The 15,049-nt window shown below is 43.3% G+C and overlaps 9 protein-coding genes across 9 annotated transcripts; 6 read left to right on the top strand and 3 right to left on the bottom strand.

Annotated features, from left to right (window-relative positions):
• Positions 1 to 55: 55 nt before the first annotated feature.
• Positions 56 to 820, top strand: TOT_020000103 (conserved hypothetical protein; the record flags this gene model as incomplete). Its single annotated transcript, XM_009691838.1, has 4 exons — positions 56 to 274; positions 309 to 370; positions 429 to 499; positions 531 to 820. 4 exons carry the CDS (start codon positions 56 to 58, stop codon positions 818 to 820), a joined length of 642 nt encoding a protein of 213 aa, XP_009690133.1.
• Positions 821 to 896: 76 nt separating this feature from the next.
• Positions 897 to 1,500, top strand: TOT_020000104 (hypothetical protein; the record flags this gene model as incomplete). The annotated part of the gene is made up of 3 exons (XM_009691839.1): positions 897 to 1,058; positions 1,223 to 1,402; positions 1,453 to 1,500. 3 exons carry the CDS (start codon positions 897 to 899, stop codon positions 1,498 to 1,500), a joined length of 390 nt encoding a protein of 129 aa, XP_009690134.1.
• A 440-nt stretch (positions 1,501 to 1,940) lies between these two features.
• Positions 1,941 to 6,239, top strand: TOT_020000105 (uncharacterized protein; the record flags this gene model as incomplete). The annotated part of the gene is made up of 1 exon (XM_009691840.1): positions 1,941 to 6,239. One exon carries the CDS (start codon positions 1,941 to 1,943, stop codon positions 6,237 to 6,239), a length of 4,299 nt encoding a protein of 1,432 aa, XP_009690135.1.
• Positions 6,240 to 6,437: 198 nt separating this feature from the next.
• TOT_020000106 (hypothetical protein) lies at positions 6,438 to 6,890 on the top strand (the record flags this gene model as incomplete). Its single annotated transcript, XM_009691841.1, has 2 exons — positions 6,438 to 6,647; positions 6,801 to 6,890. The coding sequence occupies 2 exons, from the start codon at positions 6,438 to 6,440 to the stop codon at positions 6,888 to 6,890; spliced, it is 300 nt and encodes a 99-aa protein (XP_009690136.1).
• Positions 6,891 to 6,921: 31 nt separating this feature from the next.
• On the bottom strand, positions 6,922 to 7,342 carry TOT_020000107 (hypothetical protein; the record flags this gene model as incomplete). The annotated part of the gene is made up of 2 exons (XM_009691842.1): positions 6,922 to 6,967; positions 7,188 to 7,342. 2 exons carry the CDS (start codon positions 7,340 to 7,342, stop codon positions 6,922 to 6,924), a joined length of 201 nt encoding a protein of 66 aa, XP_009690137.1.
• A 154-nt stretch (positions 7,343 to 7,496) lies between these two features.
• TOT_020000108 (uncharacterized protein) lies at positions 7,497 to 8,309 on the top strand (the record flags this gene model as incomplete). Its single annotated transcript, XM_009691843.1, has 1 exon — positions 7,497 to 8,309. The coding sequence occupies one exon, from the start codon at positions 7,497 to 7,499 to the stop codon at positions 8,307 to 8,309; it is 813 nt and encodes a 270-aa protein (XP_009690138.1).
• A 56-nt stretch (positions 8,310 to 8,365) lies between these two features.
• TOT_020000109 (uncharacterized protein) lies at positions 8,366 to 9,246 on the bottom strand (the record flags this gene model as incomplete). Its single annotated transcript, XM_009691844.1, has 5 exons — positions 8,366 to 8,393; positions 8,425 to 8,577; positions 8,733 to 8,872; positions 8,904 to 8,997; positions 9,032 to 9,246. The coding sequence occupies 5 exons, from the start codon at positions 9,244 to 9,246 to the stop codon at positions 8,366 to 8,368; spliced, it is 630 nt and encodes a 209-aa protein (XP_009690139.1).
• A 1,359-nt stretch (positions 9,247 to 10,605) lies between these two features.
• Positions 10,606 to 12,564, top strand: TOT_020000110 (uncharacterized protein; the record flags this gene model as incomplete). Its single annotated transcript, XM_009691845.1, has 3 exons — positions 10,606 to 10,855; positions 10,888 to 11,859; positions 12,221 to 12,564. 3 exons carry the CDS (start codon positions 10,606 to 10,608, stop codon positions 12,562 to 12,564), a joined length of 1,566 nt encoding a protein of 521 aa, XP_009690140.1.
• An 80-nt stretch (positions 12,565 to 12,644) lies between these two features.
• Positions 12,645 to 14,219, bottom strand: TOT_020000111 (eukaryotic translation initiation factor 4a; the record flags this gene model as incomplete). Its single annotated transcript, XM_009691846.1, has 4 exons — positions 12,645 to 12,786; positions 12,902 to 13,379; positions 13,609 to 13,846; positions 13,878 to 14,219. The coding sequence occupies 4 exons, from the start codon at positions 14,217 to 14,219 to the stop codon at positions 12,645 to 12,647; spliced, it is 1,200 nt and encodes a 399-aa protein (XP_009690141.1).
• Between the last annotated feature and the right edge of the window lie 830 nt (positions 14,220 to 15,049).

Raw genomic sequence — 15,049 nt, forward strand, 5'->3', positions numbered from 1 at the left:
TTTATTCTTAAATACACGACTAACTCTATTATTTTACTGCTTAACCCGTTAAACAATGCTGGACTTGTTTGCCGACGATGAGGATGAAAAGGGGGAGGATTCCAAGACTGAGCCGACGACTGAGACTGATCAAAAGCCCGAAGAGGACTCGACCACCCTAGATTCTTGCAGGGATGCTGTTGATATCACGAGCATTGAGGCTTTGGAGGAGCTTGCTGAATTGAACCCGGATTTGCTTCTTCCGTACATCCTTCCGCTTAACAAAAAATTCACAGTATGTTTTTATATTCACTATTTACCTCAAATAGACCTTTTCTTACGTTTTTATTCAGGAAACCCATGAAAGTGTACATGACATTTTTAATAAAGAGTAGGTTTCATTTTCCTTACATAAATTATATAAAAACACCTTATTTCATTATATTTAGGGGTGTGCAGTTTATTCACGTTCAAATGCCAAACACGCTGCCGTCCCTTAACAAGCAGGTTGAAACTAACGGTTGGTCACTATCATAAATATCTGTCTTTAGATCACTTAGAAAATGGGCAACTTGTGACAAACACGGTCTATCAGTCTTCTAAAATTGAGTGCTTGCCTTCAGGCAAACTTGGAAAGCTAAGAATACACAAAAGTGGCAAGATAAATCTGCACATTGATGGCCACGAATTCAATTTCACAAAGGGAAGCAGTTCAACATGCAAACAACAGGTCTGCTGTCACCTAGAAAAGAACAACGAGTTTTTATTTCTGGGCAACTTCCACAACAGATTCGTGGTCTCTCCAGACCTCTCGGATCTTTCTGCAAACCATTACACATAGGTGTTTTAATAATTTAATAATATACACAAATTCGCGTTATATATGAAAAATACAAACTAAATCAACTAAGGTCTTTATGTGTAAAAATCCTGGCGGAAGCAGACATAAGGGAAGGAAAGAAAAACGGGGATGTGCAAGGCTTCAGAATAAAGATAAAATCAATTCTATAGGGCTTAATAAGAATAGAAACCAATACAGGCAAAATAATATAAACTTATTAAGAGGAGGGAAAAAAACTGTTCTGATGTTTCGATAAAAAAAAAACGGCGTTTTTAAGGCTATATAGAACTGTTTTAATCCCGAATTTGGTGTTCTTCTGGAAGATCGTCTGAAGATTTCAAAGAAGGCACTAATTTTAAACCATACACACCTGTAAAAAAAATAGATCAAGTGCTTAGATAGTGCAATGGTGGTGGTCGAGCCGTGGGGTTCTGTCTGTGCAAGGCTCAGAATAAATTACCACTCTCGCCCGTAAATCAATTATTATGTATTATATTATTGGTATGGCTGGCTAATGTGCAGTTACAGGAAGCGATTCTCACTAACACATTTCCTAACATTCGTAAGCCCATCCCCTTTTTGGTAAGCTTCTATTTAACGTTGTATATATTACTTCTACCATAACTAATTAGAGTATTTTATTCAAGTCGCCATTTTGTCTCATCAAGAATTTTTTCTAATTACACCTACCCTGATTTTCCACTTTATTCTCTTTATTGTGTCTTGTGTTCTTTGACACATCCTAACACTATTTCCTGTACTTCTCTTTTATTCGCGTAAGCATATTTTCTAATCACAGATGAAATTTGCAACATTTTAATTTTTGGTGTGTAATAATTCTTGATGGGTTGTGTGTACATTTACTATCTTGTTTACTCGGTCCCTAGTTATCTGTTAATAATTTTTTTTAGAGACTAACATCTTGTAATTGATTTAAAGAGGATCTCGATTTTTATCGAATTATAGACATTTTCCATTTAACTATTCGGTTAAATCTTCTCATTTATCGTTCACATCTCAAAATACTAATTCGATACTTTTTTCAACCGTAAAATTTTAATTATTCATCATACTCAAGAATCGTAAGCAAAATCAGCACTAGGTAACATTTTATGTTATTATGGCTGATAAAAACAAGACGGCTGCCAACGATGGTGAACCTGCCGCTCCCAAGACCTCCAGACCAACACTGTTTAACCTGCTGGAGGTCCTGGCAAGCTATTCAATGACCACGCCGTCGCAACGACAGTGCATCAGAGATATAGTAACGGAGTTCTTGGCAAATAAATTTGAACACTCCAAGGTGTATTCGTATATAGGAGCGGTAGTTGGACATGATAGACTCCACGCAGTGATAAAGCAGCTCGAAGCAGACCCAGACAGGTCGCCACTGCCAGATCAGGACGGCCTGATGAAAATTGAATCGGCCTTCAACCTGACGAGGAATTACAAAACTCCCAATAGCACAAACGGTGAAAGCACAGCAAACAAGGACGAAATACTGAGATCAATAAGAAGGAACCTCAGTAAAAAGTGCGAACTAACGAGATCCTCAAGCATGAGGACAGCCTCAGCAGGAGTGCTTCTGCAGAAGGCCTGCTGGCTCCCGATCAGAAGGTCGCTGACCACAGGGCCGCTCTACGGACACAGCCTGACGTGCATCGGCATCAGAGCGTACATACTCGGAGGAAGCAACGGGAGAAACCAGGGCTTCAACCTGTCGAGAGCCCACGTCGTCAACCTCATGGACTTCAGCAGTAAGCAGATAATGCTCAGCGGAGAGGTGCCGACACACAGAGAAGGAAACTCGTGCAACGTGACAGTGCTGCACCAGACACACGCAATAGTGCTTTTCGGAGGGTTCAACGGGGAAGTCTTCTTCAACGAAGTGTACCTGTTGGACCTCGAGAAGAGACGCTGGAGCAAAAGGAACCCTAGCGGCCCACTGCCGACGCCAAGAAACGAACACTCAGCACTGATTTACCCGCCGAGGTTTGACCTGAGGAATGGAAACCCCGGGTCGAGCGAAGGTCAAAATAAGGATTCAACGAACGGAGCACCGACCACCCCAGTCTATAACACAGTGGTCTACCTGTTCGTGTTCGGAGGGAAGACGGGAACGCGACACCAGTTCCAGTGCTTGAATGACATGTGGGCATATAACGTGTCCAAAGACTACTGGATCTCAGTGGAAACGGGAGACAATAAGCCGTGCCCAAGGTTCGGAGTCTCTCCACTCTGGGCAGACGACGAAACAATATGCGTCTTCGGAGGAGAGTCGAGTTCGCCAAGCGGATACGTCGATCGCACAGAACGCGTGCTGCTGGACGACCTGTGGATGTTCCACATCACAAACTTTGACGCAGCAAGAGAGGAATCAGGAGAAAATCACGAAAATAGCACATCTGAGTCGAAGAGAAACGAAAAAATAGCAGGAATGTGGCTGCAAGACTACTACGAAGGGAACATAGGGCCTAGGTCACACTACAGCAGCATATTCATAGCACAAAGGTGCAAGGAGATGAACACGGGAGCGCCGAGGACGATAGAAAGACTGATGTTCCTGACGGGAGGCTTGACCTACTCGCAAGGAAACAAGAAAATGGTCATAGCGAGCGATAAGCTGTACTTCTACTTCTTCAGCCAGAAGAGGTGGTACTCGCTGAAGCCGAACTACCCGAGGAATTACATAGGAGAGCCGTTTGAGCCGAGACAGATGCACGTGGCCTGCTTCTTTGAGAAGAAGAACATCCTCTTCCCGGGAACGAAGCCCTCAGTGCCCTGCATATTCTTCCACGGAGGGTTCCACAAGAAGCAGATACTATCGGACTCGTGGGTGCTCTCGCTGACGGGAGAGGACCTGTTCTTCAAAAACTCGCTGCTCTCGCCGGAAACGAGTAGCGGAACGAACAAGATGGACCTGAGAATGTACCCGCCGTGGTACTACAGAGAGTCGCACTCGCCCTCGCTGCTCTGGGGAATGTGCACGGTGCAGAAGTGGGTCTTCGGAGCACTGGCGCACCTGGTGGACAACTCGCTCAAGGAGGGCGTGAGCAGCAGTAACGTGTCAATCAAGTTTGAAATGTCGCCCAACGGAGAGGAGCTCATGCTGTCAGTGCAGGACGACGGAAGCGGATTGGACTACAACACGATGAACAGACTCCTGAAGCTGTTCGGAAGGAGCTACAACACATATACAACAAACGAGGAGCTGGAAGCAGGATGCAACAAGGAGGAGTACGGCCTCGGCTTCAAAATGTCCTACGGAAGACTGGGAAACAGCGTGACGGTGATGTCGAGAACGCACGATTCAATAGGAATAGGAATGCTCTCACTGGAGCTCATGTGCCAGTGCGAGTCGAGAGAAATGGCGGCGCCAATGTGCATGTGGAAGCTGCCAAGCAAGGAGCTGATAAACAGAGACGGACCGTGCTACCTGGACCAGAGACACCACCAGAGGCTCCTCATGAGCTACTCGCCGTTCAGCACAGCAGCGCTGCTGGCGGAGCAGATCAACGTGCTGGGAACGAACCCAGGCACGAGGTTCCTCTTCTGGCGCCTGAGAGACGACCTGGACACGCTGGTCCTGGAGGACGGAACGCTCATGAGCTCGAGCCCGAACCACTCGACAGCATTCCACCTCTCGCTGCAAGACCCGGGCTTGACGCCGAACATGCTTAACGGGGACGCGAGGCTCAACGGCGATCTGGCAAAGTCGGCCCGAGAATCGTCGGCGAGAGAAGGCGCAGACAAGCACGCAGGCTGCACACACGCACCATCTGACCCGTGCACGAAGGAGGAGCAGACAGGCGAGCACATGGTAAAGACGGAGAAGGCGGAAGATGAAGCTTCGGAAAAGGAGAAAATTAAGTTTAGGAAACTGATGGGCTACCAGGGAGGATGGTACGACCAGTTCCCGCTGTGGAAGGACCCGAAGCACTCGATGGACTACTGCCTCCCAGTGTACCTGTACTGGCTGCACCTGCACTCCTCGTGCTCATACACAGTCCAGGACGTGCTGCTGAAGCCGAACCCAATCCACGGCTACAGCTTCGAGGGAAAGAAGAGCCTCCAGCTGGACGACGGAAGGACCACTATCACGGGCTCGCCGCTCTACGACGAAAACAATAAGCGTCCACGCGATTCTCTGGCCAGCGACTCGGATGAGCCGCTGAAGAAGCATCACACGCTGTCCTCAGAGGAAGCATCGAGGGACACGAACTCGGAAAGGCAGGACAATGACTCGTCCACGCAGGGGGCCTCGCAAGGATTCGACTCGAGAAGCGCGCCTTCGCTGGAGAGCCACGACCTCCACAATCACGTGTACCGGTACGCGGTGAACTCGGGCTTTGGAATGGACAACTACTCGTGCGGCAAGAACGCCTGCGGATACTGCGGAGTCTCGCCGATAGCGCGATCAATGTCGGGCGGAGAGACGCTCTACTCGTTTCTGAAGGCGAAGTTGCACAAGGCAGTTCAGCTGCCGTTCCTTTTCAGCCCGGAGGACCACGCGCAGGGCTGCTTCGCACTCATAGGTTTCCTGAACGACCCGGCCACGTCGTGCCCGAGCAGCTTCGACGTGACGCTGACCCAGTCACCCGCGTCGCGCGGCTCAGTGAGTCCCACGGGGTCGTCTGTAGTCTCAGGCTCGCTGCCAGCCGAAGCCTCGACGCCAGTGACGTCAAGTCCTTCGCGCTCACGCAAGGGAAAGAGCAGCAGAAGCCGCTCGTCCTCGGAGAACAGAGCAGCCACAGCAGCAGCGAACATCGTGGCCTCAGTGCCAAACCTGAGCTCGGAGTCGCTGGACGCCCTGAGGAACGGAAGCTCAGAGTCCCTTTCCTCGAACTTCTCGGCGGCAAGCCGCGTCGCGGAGGCCGGAGTGCTGCTCTACTACAAGGGCAGGCTGATCAGGAGGCTCGAAGGCTGTTTCCCGGCAGCCCTGGACGACCTGGAGAGCGCAACGCTGCCACCCAAGCCGAGCCTGTTCAAGGGCCACCTTTACAGCTTCGCCCTGACCGCAGTGATCAGCGTCCCCAGCTGGCTCGTTCCCTCGATAAGCAAGCAGGAGTTTGTGCACGAAAACAATGTGGTGTTTTTGCACTTCAAGTCGAAGCTGATCAGGCTGCTCTCCGAGTACTGCAAGGTCTGCCTCGACGACCACAACAGGCAGCACTGGCACTCCGAGAGGATGAAGCAGATCGTTGACTACGACCTGGCCAACCAGTCGAGTCTGAACTTCTTCATGGCCAACAACAGGAACGAGGTCGAGGGCCTCGACGACGAGGTGGTGCCCTCCTGGAAGACCCAGGAGACCGACTCCGCGCCCGCTCAGGATGCGCCCGAGGCTCCGGCCCTCGTGGTCGCCGAGAGCGCCGAAGCTCCTAAAGTTGAAGCTACTAACATGGCACCTAACCCGTAATGCCCAAACTCCCTTTTCGCTTTTGCCCGTGTATGCTAATCGTTACCATATTGCCACTTTCTGGATTGCGCCTCGGGATCTGGATCGGCTCTACAACCTGAATGTGTTGGAACAAACTTGGTAATAAAATATTTGACTCTTTGCTATGAACGTACTGTAACTGAAAAATCTACAAGCTTTTGATAATTTATTTACTTAATGCCGCTACAATACTACTGTTATTTTCTTTTTATCTCACGTGTTCTTATCCACACTGCTCTGCAACGTTGTTTTTACACCCAAAACACTGTCCCAGTGTGTATGTGTTTGCGAGTTGAGTGGTTCCAGCCTGTGAGCGCGCTGGGGTCAGCTAAGTCTCACTATATGGTCGACTACACATTCAACAGTGCCCACTGTACAGCATTCGCAGTTGTACTCTGGGCTTTAATAACCCACTAGGCAAATCACAGGGTTCAGCGTTTTAGTTTACCAATGTTATTGGCACGTTTATATACACATGTATGGTATAATTGGTACTATACACACTTTACACAATGTATATACACACATAAGCATATATAGTACGTTGTATATGAACAAGTTACTATAAGATCGAGCTCAGATCAACTTTACTCTCCTAGAACAGTCGATAAAACATCAATAAACACATAAGTACACTTTACGGTTTAAATTAGGTACACATTCATTCTGTAATCGTTAGTATAGTTAGCAGGGATAATAATGTTGATCTATATGTTGATAAATAGCCACAAATCAACCAAAAACGTCGTTTTATTTATAAATTACCCAAAATAAACAATGAAAATACGCTATGTGTCACTAAACAGTGTCGATTTACTGACAAACGACATCCACTCAAGTATTTAGTTCGTAAACACACATCATCAATGCTCAATTTAAATTATAAATAATATAAATCAATGAACCATTGTAAACAATTCATTCAACGGACCATTGGTGGATTCTGGAATACTGAGTAAGTCGGGGTGATTCTGACTGGAAGGACGGCTCTTCCTAATCCCGTTGGAAAATAAAAATGGATCAAGCACGCAATAAACTGCTATTTTTTCCGGTTCTGATGCACGGGATTCCTTCCTACACATTGCATCAAAAGTGCAACCTATGCAGAATCCTGTGCGCTGCTGTAAATCAGATAACTAAAGAGCGTTTTGCTTTAGCGCCTCCTTGGAAAGGGAACCCGAGGAATCTCGCAGGCTGCGCAAGGAAGTCTCTTGATCACTCACTATATTGTTGGAAATGTCGTCCGTGGTGTTGAACGACGAGGAGCTCAGGTGCTTCCGCACGAAGATTTGCAACAATCTCGTGAAGGGCCGGTGTAACTTCAAGGAATCTCGCTGTATTTTTAGCCACAACACTGTTTGTACTCGGAGGTGCCCTTTGTACCTCTCGAACACTTCTTTCATTCGGTACATCCCCCTCTTCTGCTCACACATTGTTTTCACTCAGAATTTTAGGGCAATAAAGTCGAATTGTCCCTTCGGGAACGAATGCATTTACTCTCACTCTCTGGATGAGATTTTGTACCATCCTCAGTTTTACAAGACTATTTCTTGTGAGCATCACTTGAAGGGCGGGTGTAAGCACATTTTTTGTCCCTTCGTTCACGACGACTCTGAGCGCAGGATGCTTAAACACTACAAGCTTCCTTTCACCAACAATCTTTACATCCCTCCTAACAAGTACATCACTGTTGTTGACGCTATTAATCAGCGCGGCGGCGCCAAGAAGCGTGTCGAGTCCGACACTTCTACTGTTCACTCTGTCATAAACTCTCCTCCTCTCATAAACCAGCACCGCACTTTCGGCGATGCTGACTTGCAAAACGACTTAATTATTCTCAGGGGGATGTCCATGGATCAGGGTTTTTCTACTGACTTGGGTCGCGACGTCGACTACCATCAGACTAGGCGTGTTTCTAACTATTCGAGCAGGCTAAGCTCCATTGAGCAGCTTCTTTCTCACATTACTGGCAACGTTGACGACCCTGTCGTAAACAAGGAGCTGCTTTACGACTCTATAAAGGGGATTTTAGACACTCCCAGGGCCTGAGCCCTCTCGTGCCGTCAACTCTGCTTTAACCACGTATTTATACATCGTTTATTAAATTAGCCGTATTGATTTAATAGCACCTTCCTGAAGCTTCGTTACTTTCACTTTAACTTACAAGAACTCTGGCGTTGCGAATATTTGGCGTCCTCCTGATATTGGCATTTTCGGGAACACGTCTGTGAAGAAGTAGTAGATGTGTCCTACGAATATTCCCAATAGGTTCTCGTTAAGGAGATAGTCGGCCATGTATGACAGTATTGCCAATATCCTACGTTTAATTTAATGTAATAAAATGTAATTTTAATGTAATGTAATATACTTTTATTGATATTTACTCTAATTTTACTTTATTATCATCAGTATATATTTATTTTCTTTATTTATGTTTCACATTTTTACTCTTCCTATCTAATATCTTCTTACCATGGTAGGTATGGAGCTGGAACCGATAAAAATATGATACCTACTCTACTGTAGGGATTTTTTCTTCCCCAAATGTATGTTAAAATGTTAATCATTGTTCCTCCGTAGAACATACTGTGTCCGAACACTTGTGCCAGTGCCTATGCATCTATTCATTCTATCTTTTCTTACCAGTAGCATTGCTCCGTTACATATTAGCATCCATAGGAAGTCTGCAGGCTTATTGTGCATCGTTACACTTTCCAGTGAGCTGCAGTAGTGAATCCTACATTTCCTTTTTATTTTTACTCTGAACTTACAGTACGTATATATTCCAGAAGAAAATCATTCCAAAAGACCCGAAGTACACGAAGCACGTGATTATTCGCCACACTTCTCCTTGAAATACCAGTGTCCAACTCATATACAGGTTTAATGGGCTTATTATGTCCAGTGAACACAATATCATTAAAAACACTGACGTCGACAGGTATATTCTGGTCATAAATGGAATTGGACCTATTATTGAATCCATTTTTACTTTTTTATTAATGTTACAGGTTATACCTCTTAAAATATTTACACTTTTATATCTACATTATATTATAAATATTAGTTGGCTATTTTAATTTTTGTTAAATCCACATTTTTAAAAACAACAACAATTTCTTATTTTAAAATTGATATATACATTTAAGCGATATTCATGGTGAGTATATCTATAATATTAATTTTGGTTTTAAACGACACCACACTATTACTAATATAAGTTGTTGTACAACTACGTTTTATTTTTAATTTTTCCACCTTAAACCAAACTTTATTTACATATTTATATACAATTCTTCTTTATTACTTCATTTAAATATACACATTATTATTTTAACCTTCGCACAATCAATTTGGCTAAAACACAAATCTAACCAAATACTTCTTTCAATTTAGTCAAATATCGGACTATAGAATAAATTATACTCATTTTATTAATTTCCATCTATCATATTATCCAGATTCCTTTACTTTTTATTCTTATTTATTCTTGAATTCCAGGGCATTCCATAGATAATAATTGTCAATATATGCTAGTATTCGTCACCCTATGTTCATCATGAGCCTTACTTCTATTATTACTACCATTTAATTCTTCCTTGCATTTGTGTTTATTCCATTATATTAGATTTAATCTTCTGTACTGCACACTCCTTTATCAGCCGAGATACGTGTTTAAGTCTACGCTTCATTTAGACACGATGTATCATTGTGACACTTTTCAGTCAAATAAATTGGCCGTATATATGTATAAACCAATATAAATCGTATTTGATTTTGTGAAAACTTATAATTTTAGCCATGATGCAAATATCATCATTTGCCCTTATTGTACTGCTTTGTGCATCCCTTCACCTCTCTCATTCCGGTAATAGCAACATGAACATTAATTTTATTACTTAGATCGCGTTTCCAGGGACAAGGTAAAGTACTTCAAACAGTCAAAAGTCAAGAGTAATGTTCATGTAAACACATCATAGTTTAGACGTAATATCCACGAAAAGCCCATTTGATATAAATTGCCCTAATCAGTCTATATTAATCTTAAGTGCGGTTGAAACTTGCAATGGAAGAGTAGTTTCTGCCACAAACAAATACGTTAAACTTTGTGACAACAGTGAGAATTGTGAGATACACTACCGTTGCAGTGGAGAAGTTGAGATTTCCATTTACTACACTTGCAGAGGTTAGATTGTTTAATCATTTTCTTCTTACAACTTTCTATTCTTTCAAGGCTATATAAACACTTTGATATTTGCGCTAACAACAATGTACAGAATTGGAAAGCTCTGGGATAAACGACAGATCGAGTAATCGTTAAACCTCCTCATTATACTCTTTAGTTATGAGTTCGTACTTCCGGGACAACTCTCTCGCTTCTTTACGGTGCGGTACAAATAGGTTTGTGTTCGTTACTTCTGCCTTTTACGTTCACGACCTCAAAGTCAAAGGTACTCAAAGTACCGCCATCACTTCCGAGGTTAAGAAAGAGTGTGACTATGGAGAGGCTTGCACTTTCATCCCTAAGCTTTTGCCTGGCTTAAAAAAGTCTTACAAGGACTCTTTCTTCTACATAACTTTCATGTGTTTCTTAGGTATGTTACTTTTTTTTACTCATTTTGTATAGAAAAGGACGCCTGTCTCACTATGGACTGTCCTCCTAACTCAAACTGTGTTATTGAAGGCCCTTTGCCTCCGGTTTGTGTTTGTCAAGACGGATACACCATGAAAAAAGGCGTTTGCGTCCCTTACCAACCCATAAGGAGTGTTAGAATCAGTGAGCGTCCTCCCTGGTCAGGCTGGAAGCCCGGCATCAGTGGCCAGCTGGGTCCTTTGGAGCTTCGTCACTCGGGTCCTCCTCAAGATCTTCACCTTTTTATCAGTCCCAAAGACCCTTGGGAAGCTTCACGGCGTAGGTTCACTCACTCGGACTCTACGACAGCTGTGTATGGGTCTCGCCGGAGGAACAGTTTATCTGAGACTGATGACCGTCCTCAGGATGATACTAACGTTCATACCAAAACCGACCTTGACTCTCTCCCTCCTGAGGAAGAACACTCAGATCTAGACTCGGGTGCACAGGACCATTCACTTCAATCCGAGAATGAATCCGCACCTACTGAAGACAAAGATGGTGGTAGTGAAACTGACTCTGTTTCTGATGAGGACGAAGATGAAGACGAAGACTCTTCTTCTGATGACCAAGACTCTTCTTCTGAAGACGAGGACGATCAGGACGATCAAGGCTCTGAGAGTGCGGGTGAGCAGGACGAGCAGGTCCCTGCGAGTGAGAATGGTTCATCGGATGAAACTGGTGCGGGCGGCGACCGCCAGGACGATCAAATTTCTGAGGCTGAGGATAGCGAAAGCGGTGAGGACGAAGACGACGAAAATGAGGAGGGCTCTGAGGCGGAGGCTCCTGAGGATGTCCCCAAAGCATCCGAGGACCCGGCGTCTCAGGGCGACGATTCTCAGCAGAGTCCTGGGGACGAAACCCACTCCACTGGAGACCCTGAACTCTACCACAGCTCCGGTCATCCCGGTGGCGACCCCGAGCCTGACGAGGAGCCAGAAGTTCATCCGGAGGATTTAGAATCCGGTAGGCTCATTTACGCATAACTTAAATTACTAGTTAACACACATCTTAGTCAATAGTCGACACTCATCTTAGTCAATAGTCAGTAAACCCACATTACTTAAATTACTAGTTACACATCTTAGTCAGTAGTCAACACTTATCTTAGTCAGTAGTCAACACTTATCTTAGTCAGTAGTCAACACTCATCCTAGTCAATAGTCAACACTTATCTTAGTCAATAGTCGACACACATAACCTAACTGCTAGTCAGTCCACATACTTAACTCACACTCCACTCAATAAACTCATCGCACATACTCACTCAGCAACACACACAAATACACGCACTAATAGATACATACACTTAACTCAACACACATAGATAAACTGGAGGATTTAAATGAGCCTGAGACTGGAGCTGTTAAGGAACATCACAATGACCCTGCACACGGGCCTGAAACTGCCGCCTCATCCGAAGACGCTGGCGACGACGAGTACGAGGACGAACTCGAGGGAGCTCAGTACTTTTCTGACGGCGCAGAACCCGTTGTCTCGCAAATGACCCATGACGACACCACTAGTCACTCCATTGCCACTCTCAGGACTGCTTGCAAGTTTACTGACGGGTACCTAGCTATTTTTTCACGTACTTTCAGGCGCGTCATCGTTTTCGACAAACTCTGCGACTACCGATCCTGTAGCTACCGTTATAAAGTATGTTCATAACATTAGCAATTGACGCTTCGAACTGGGAAGGCAATTTGATTTCTACATATATTCGGCAATCTAAGAATTTTTATTTTTAATTAATTTCCACTTACGTCTGCGGGCATTTCCTCGATTTGCGTGTTGTAGTAGTTTTCAATGCTTTTCATGGCGTCCATGTCCTGAGGAGTCACAAAATTAATTGCGACACCCTTTCTTCCAAACCTGCCAGATCTTCCAATCCTACAATCAAATTAGCAGTGCCGTAATATTGTTTATTTCACAGGATATCGTTGCCGATAATTGACAGAAAATAGCCATTACAACTATTAGTACAGGCAACTAGAGCTATACGTACCTGTGAATGTAGTTGTCTGGTGATACAGGAAGGTCGTAGTTGATCACGAGTGACACTTGCTGTACGTCGATTCCTCTTGCTAACAGGTCTGTCGTGATCAGCACACGTGTGGAGCCTGATCTGAACTCGCGCATGATGAGGTCTCTTTCCTTCTGGCCCATTTCTCCGTGCATACTTGAGACTGTGAAGTCCTTCTCCTGCATTTTTGCTGTCAGCGTGTCCACCTTCCTTCTCGTGTTGCAGTATATGATCGCCTGTGTGATCGTCACTGACTCGTAGAGGTCGCAGAGTGTGTCAAACTTGTAGTCCTTTTCTATCAATACGTAGAACTGTTTAATTCCTTCCAGTGTCAGCTCATCTTTTTTTACTAGTATCCTCTTTGGTGAGCGCATGAATTTGGTTGTGAGTTCCAATATTTCATTGGGCATTGTTGCGCTGAAAAGTGCTACTTGGATATCCCGGGGCAACTTTTTAAAGACTACACATTGATTAACTCATGATAGTATCTAATTGATGTGCTGCTAATGCAACTCAAATCGTTCTTAAAAGGTGAGGTTTACATTAATTAAGAATTTCAAATCTTGAATAATTTAATCTAAAGTAAACAATACGGTATTCAACATAGACTAATAAGAATCCGTTCGTTCCATCAATCTCTAATATTTTCAAATATTTAACGAACTATGTAAATTAGTATGTATTTGTACCTTCATGTATTTGTCCTTTAAATCCGCGTGATAACATCTCGTCTGCCTCGTCTAGTATAAACAACTTCATTTTGTCCGTCAATAAAGCTTTTTTGTCGATCATATCGTAGACTCTTCCTGGTGTTCCTACAACCATGTGTACACCTGCCTTCAACTTGAGTACGTCGTCGCGTACTACTGTGCCTCCTACACAGGCATGGCATTGCACCTTCAGGTAGTCTCCCAATGCCAGGACCACCTACGTTTTTGTTTACTTTATTCAAGCTTACCTTCTGGATCTGCTGTGCCAACTCTCTTGTCGGTGCCAAGATTAATATTTGACATGACATAAGATCGTAGTTGATTATTTGAAGAGCTGCAATACTAAATGTTGCCGTTTTTCCTGTGCCAGACTGTGCTTGGCCAATTGTGTCATAATTTTCAATAATTGGCTTTATTCCGCGCTGCTGGATTGCCGACGGTCTTTCAAAACCGTATGAGTAAATTCCTCTTAATAAATTTTCGTTTAGTTTCAGCGCATCAAACGAATCTACAACTTCATCATAGTTTGATTCCATTGTAACATTTCCGTTTGCATACGCTGATTGGTTATTTGAATCAGAGTCTGCCATTTTGTTATAATTATTTTTTATGGACCGTTAAATTATTTTCAAAGCTATATTCTATTATATTAGGATTCTGCTTTTTGATATTTTAGATCCGTAAATTGTTTCTATATGTCTAAGAGATTTTATTACACCTAACAGATGTGGAATAATATATTCAACTAAAATCAATAATATTGATATGGGAGATAATCCGCGTTTTTGTTAAATCTATATACACAACCCCCACGAACATGCATATGAGATCAAATGAATAGGTAGAAATACCAATTCTTATTCTCTAATCTACTCTTTAGCTTACACACAACCCTTATATGGATTTAGCAATGTTTATTCTACGTCCACGAGGCTTCCAATATTTAAAATAAAATTATTTTTAGCAATTCTTCCTCACTATTAAATATTATCTTTTTCTTGTCTCTTGAGCTTTTAAATTTAATAAAACCTTTAATTTTTTTTAAAGATTTAAATTTTAAATATTAATCACTTATTATCTTTTTGGATCCTTCCTTGTACTTGTTCTTAAATACTTTCTAAGATAATTCTGTGTTAGCTTTTTTGCCCATTTCCGAGTTCATCACCCCAACCTTCTTTTAGGAAAATACACACACTTATATTTGTTGTTTATATATTTTATTATTATTGAGTTATTTTCATAAATATAACTCAAATCAAATTTGTGTGCTCTGTACGCGTTCTTACACATCTTGTGTCTTAACATTCCTTAATTACACCCTGATTACCTAATCGTATTTCCTACGATTAATCACACTTATAGATACATATATTTTCCTTTTATTTTACGAAAAAAATTTAAAAAGGAAATTCCAATAAAT

The sequence above is a fragment of the Theileria orientalis genome, chromosome 2, assembly GCF_000740895.1.
Source record: "Theileria orientalis strain Shintoku DNA, chromosome 2, complete genome".
Lineage (NCBI taxonomy): Eukaryota > Apicomplexa > Aconoidasida > Piroplasmida > Theileriidae > Theileria > Theileria orientalis.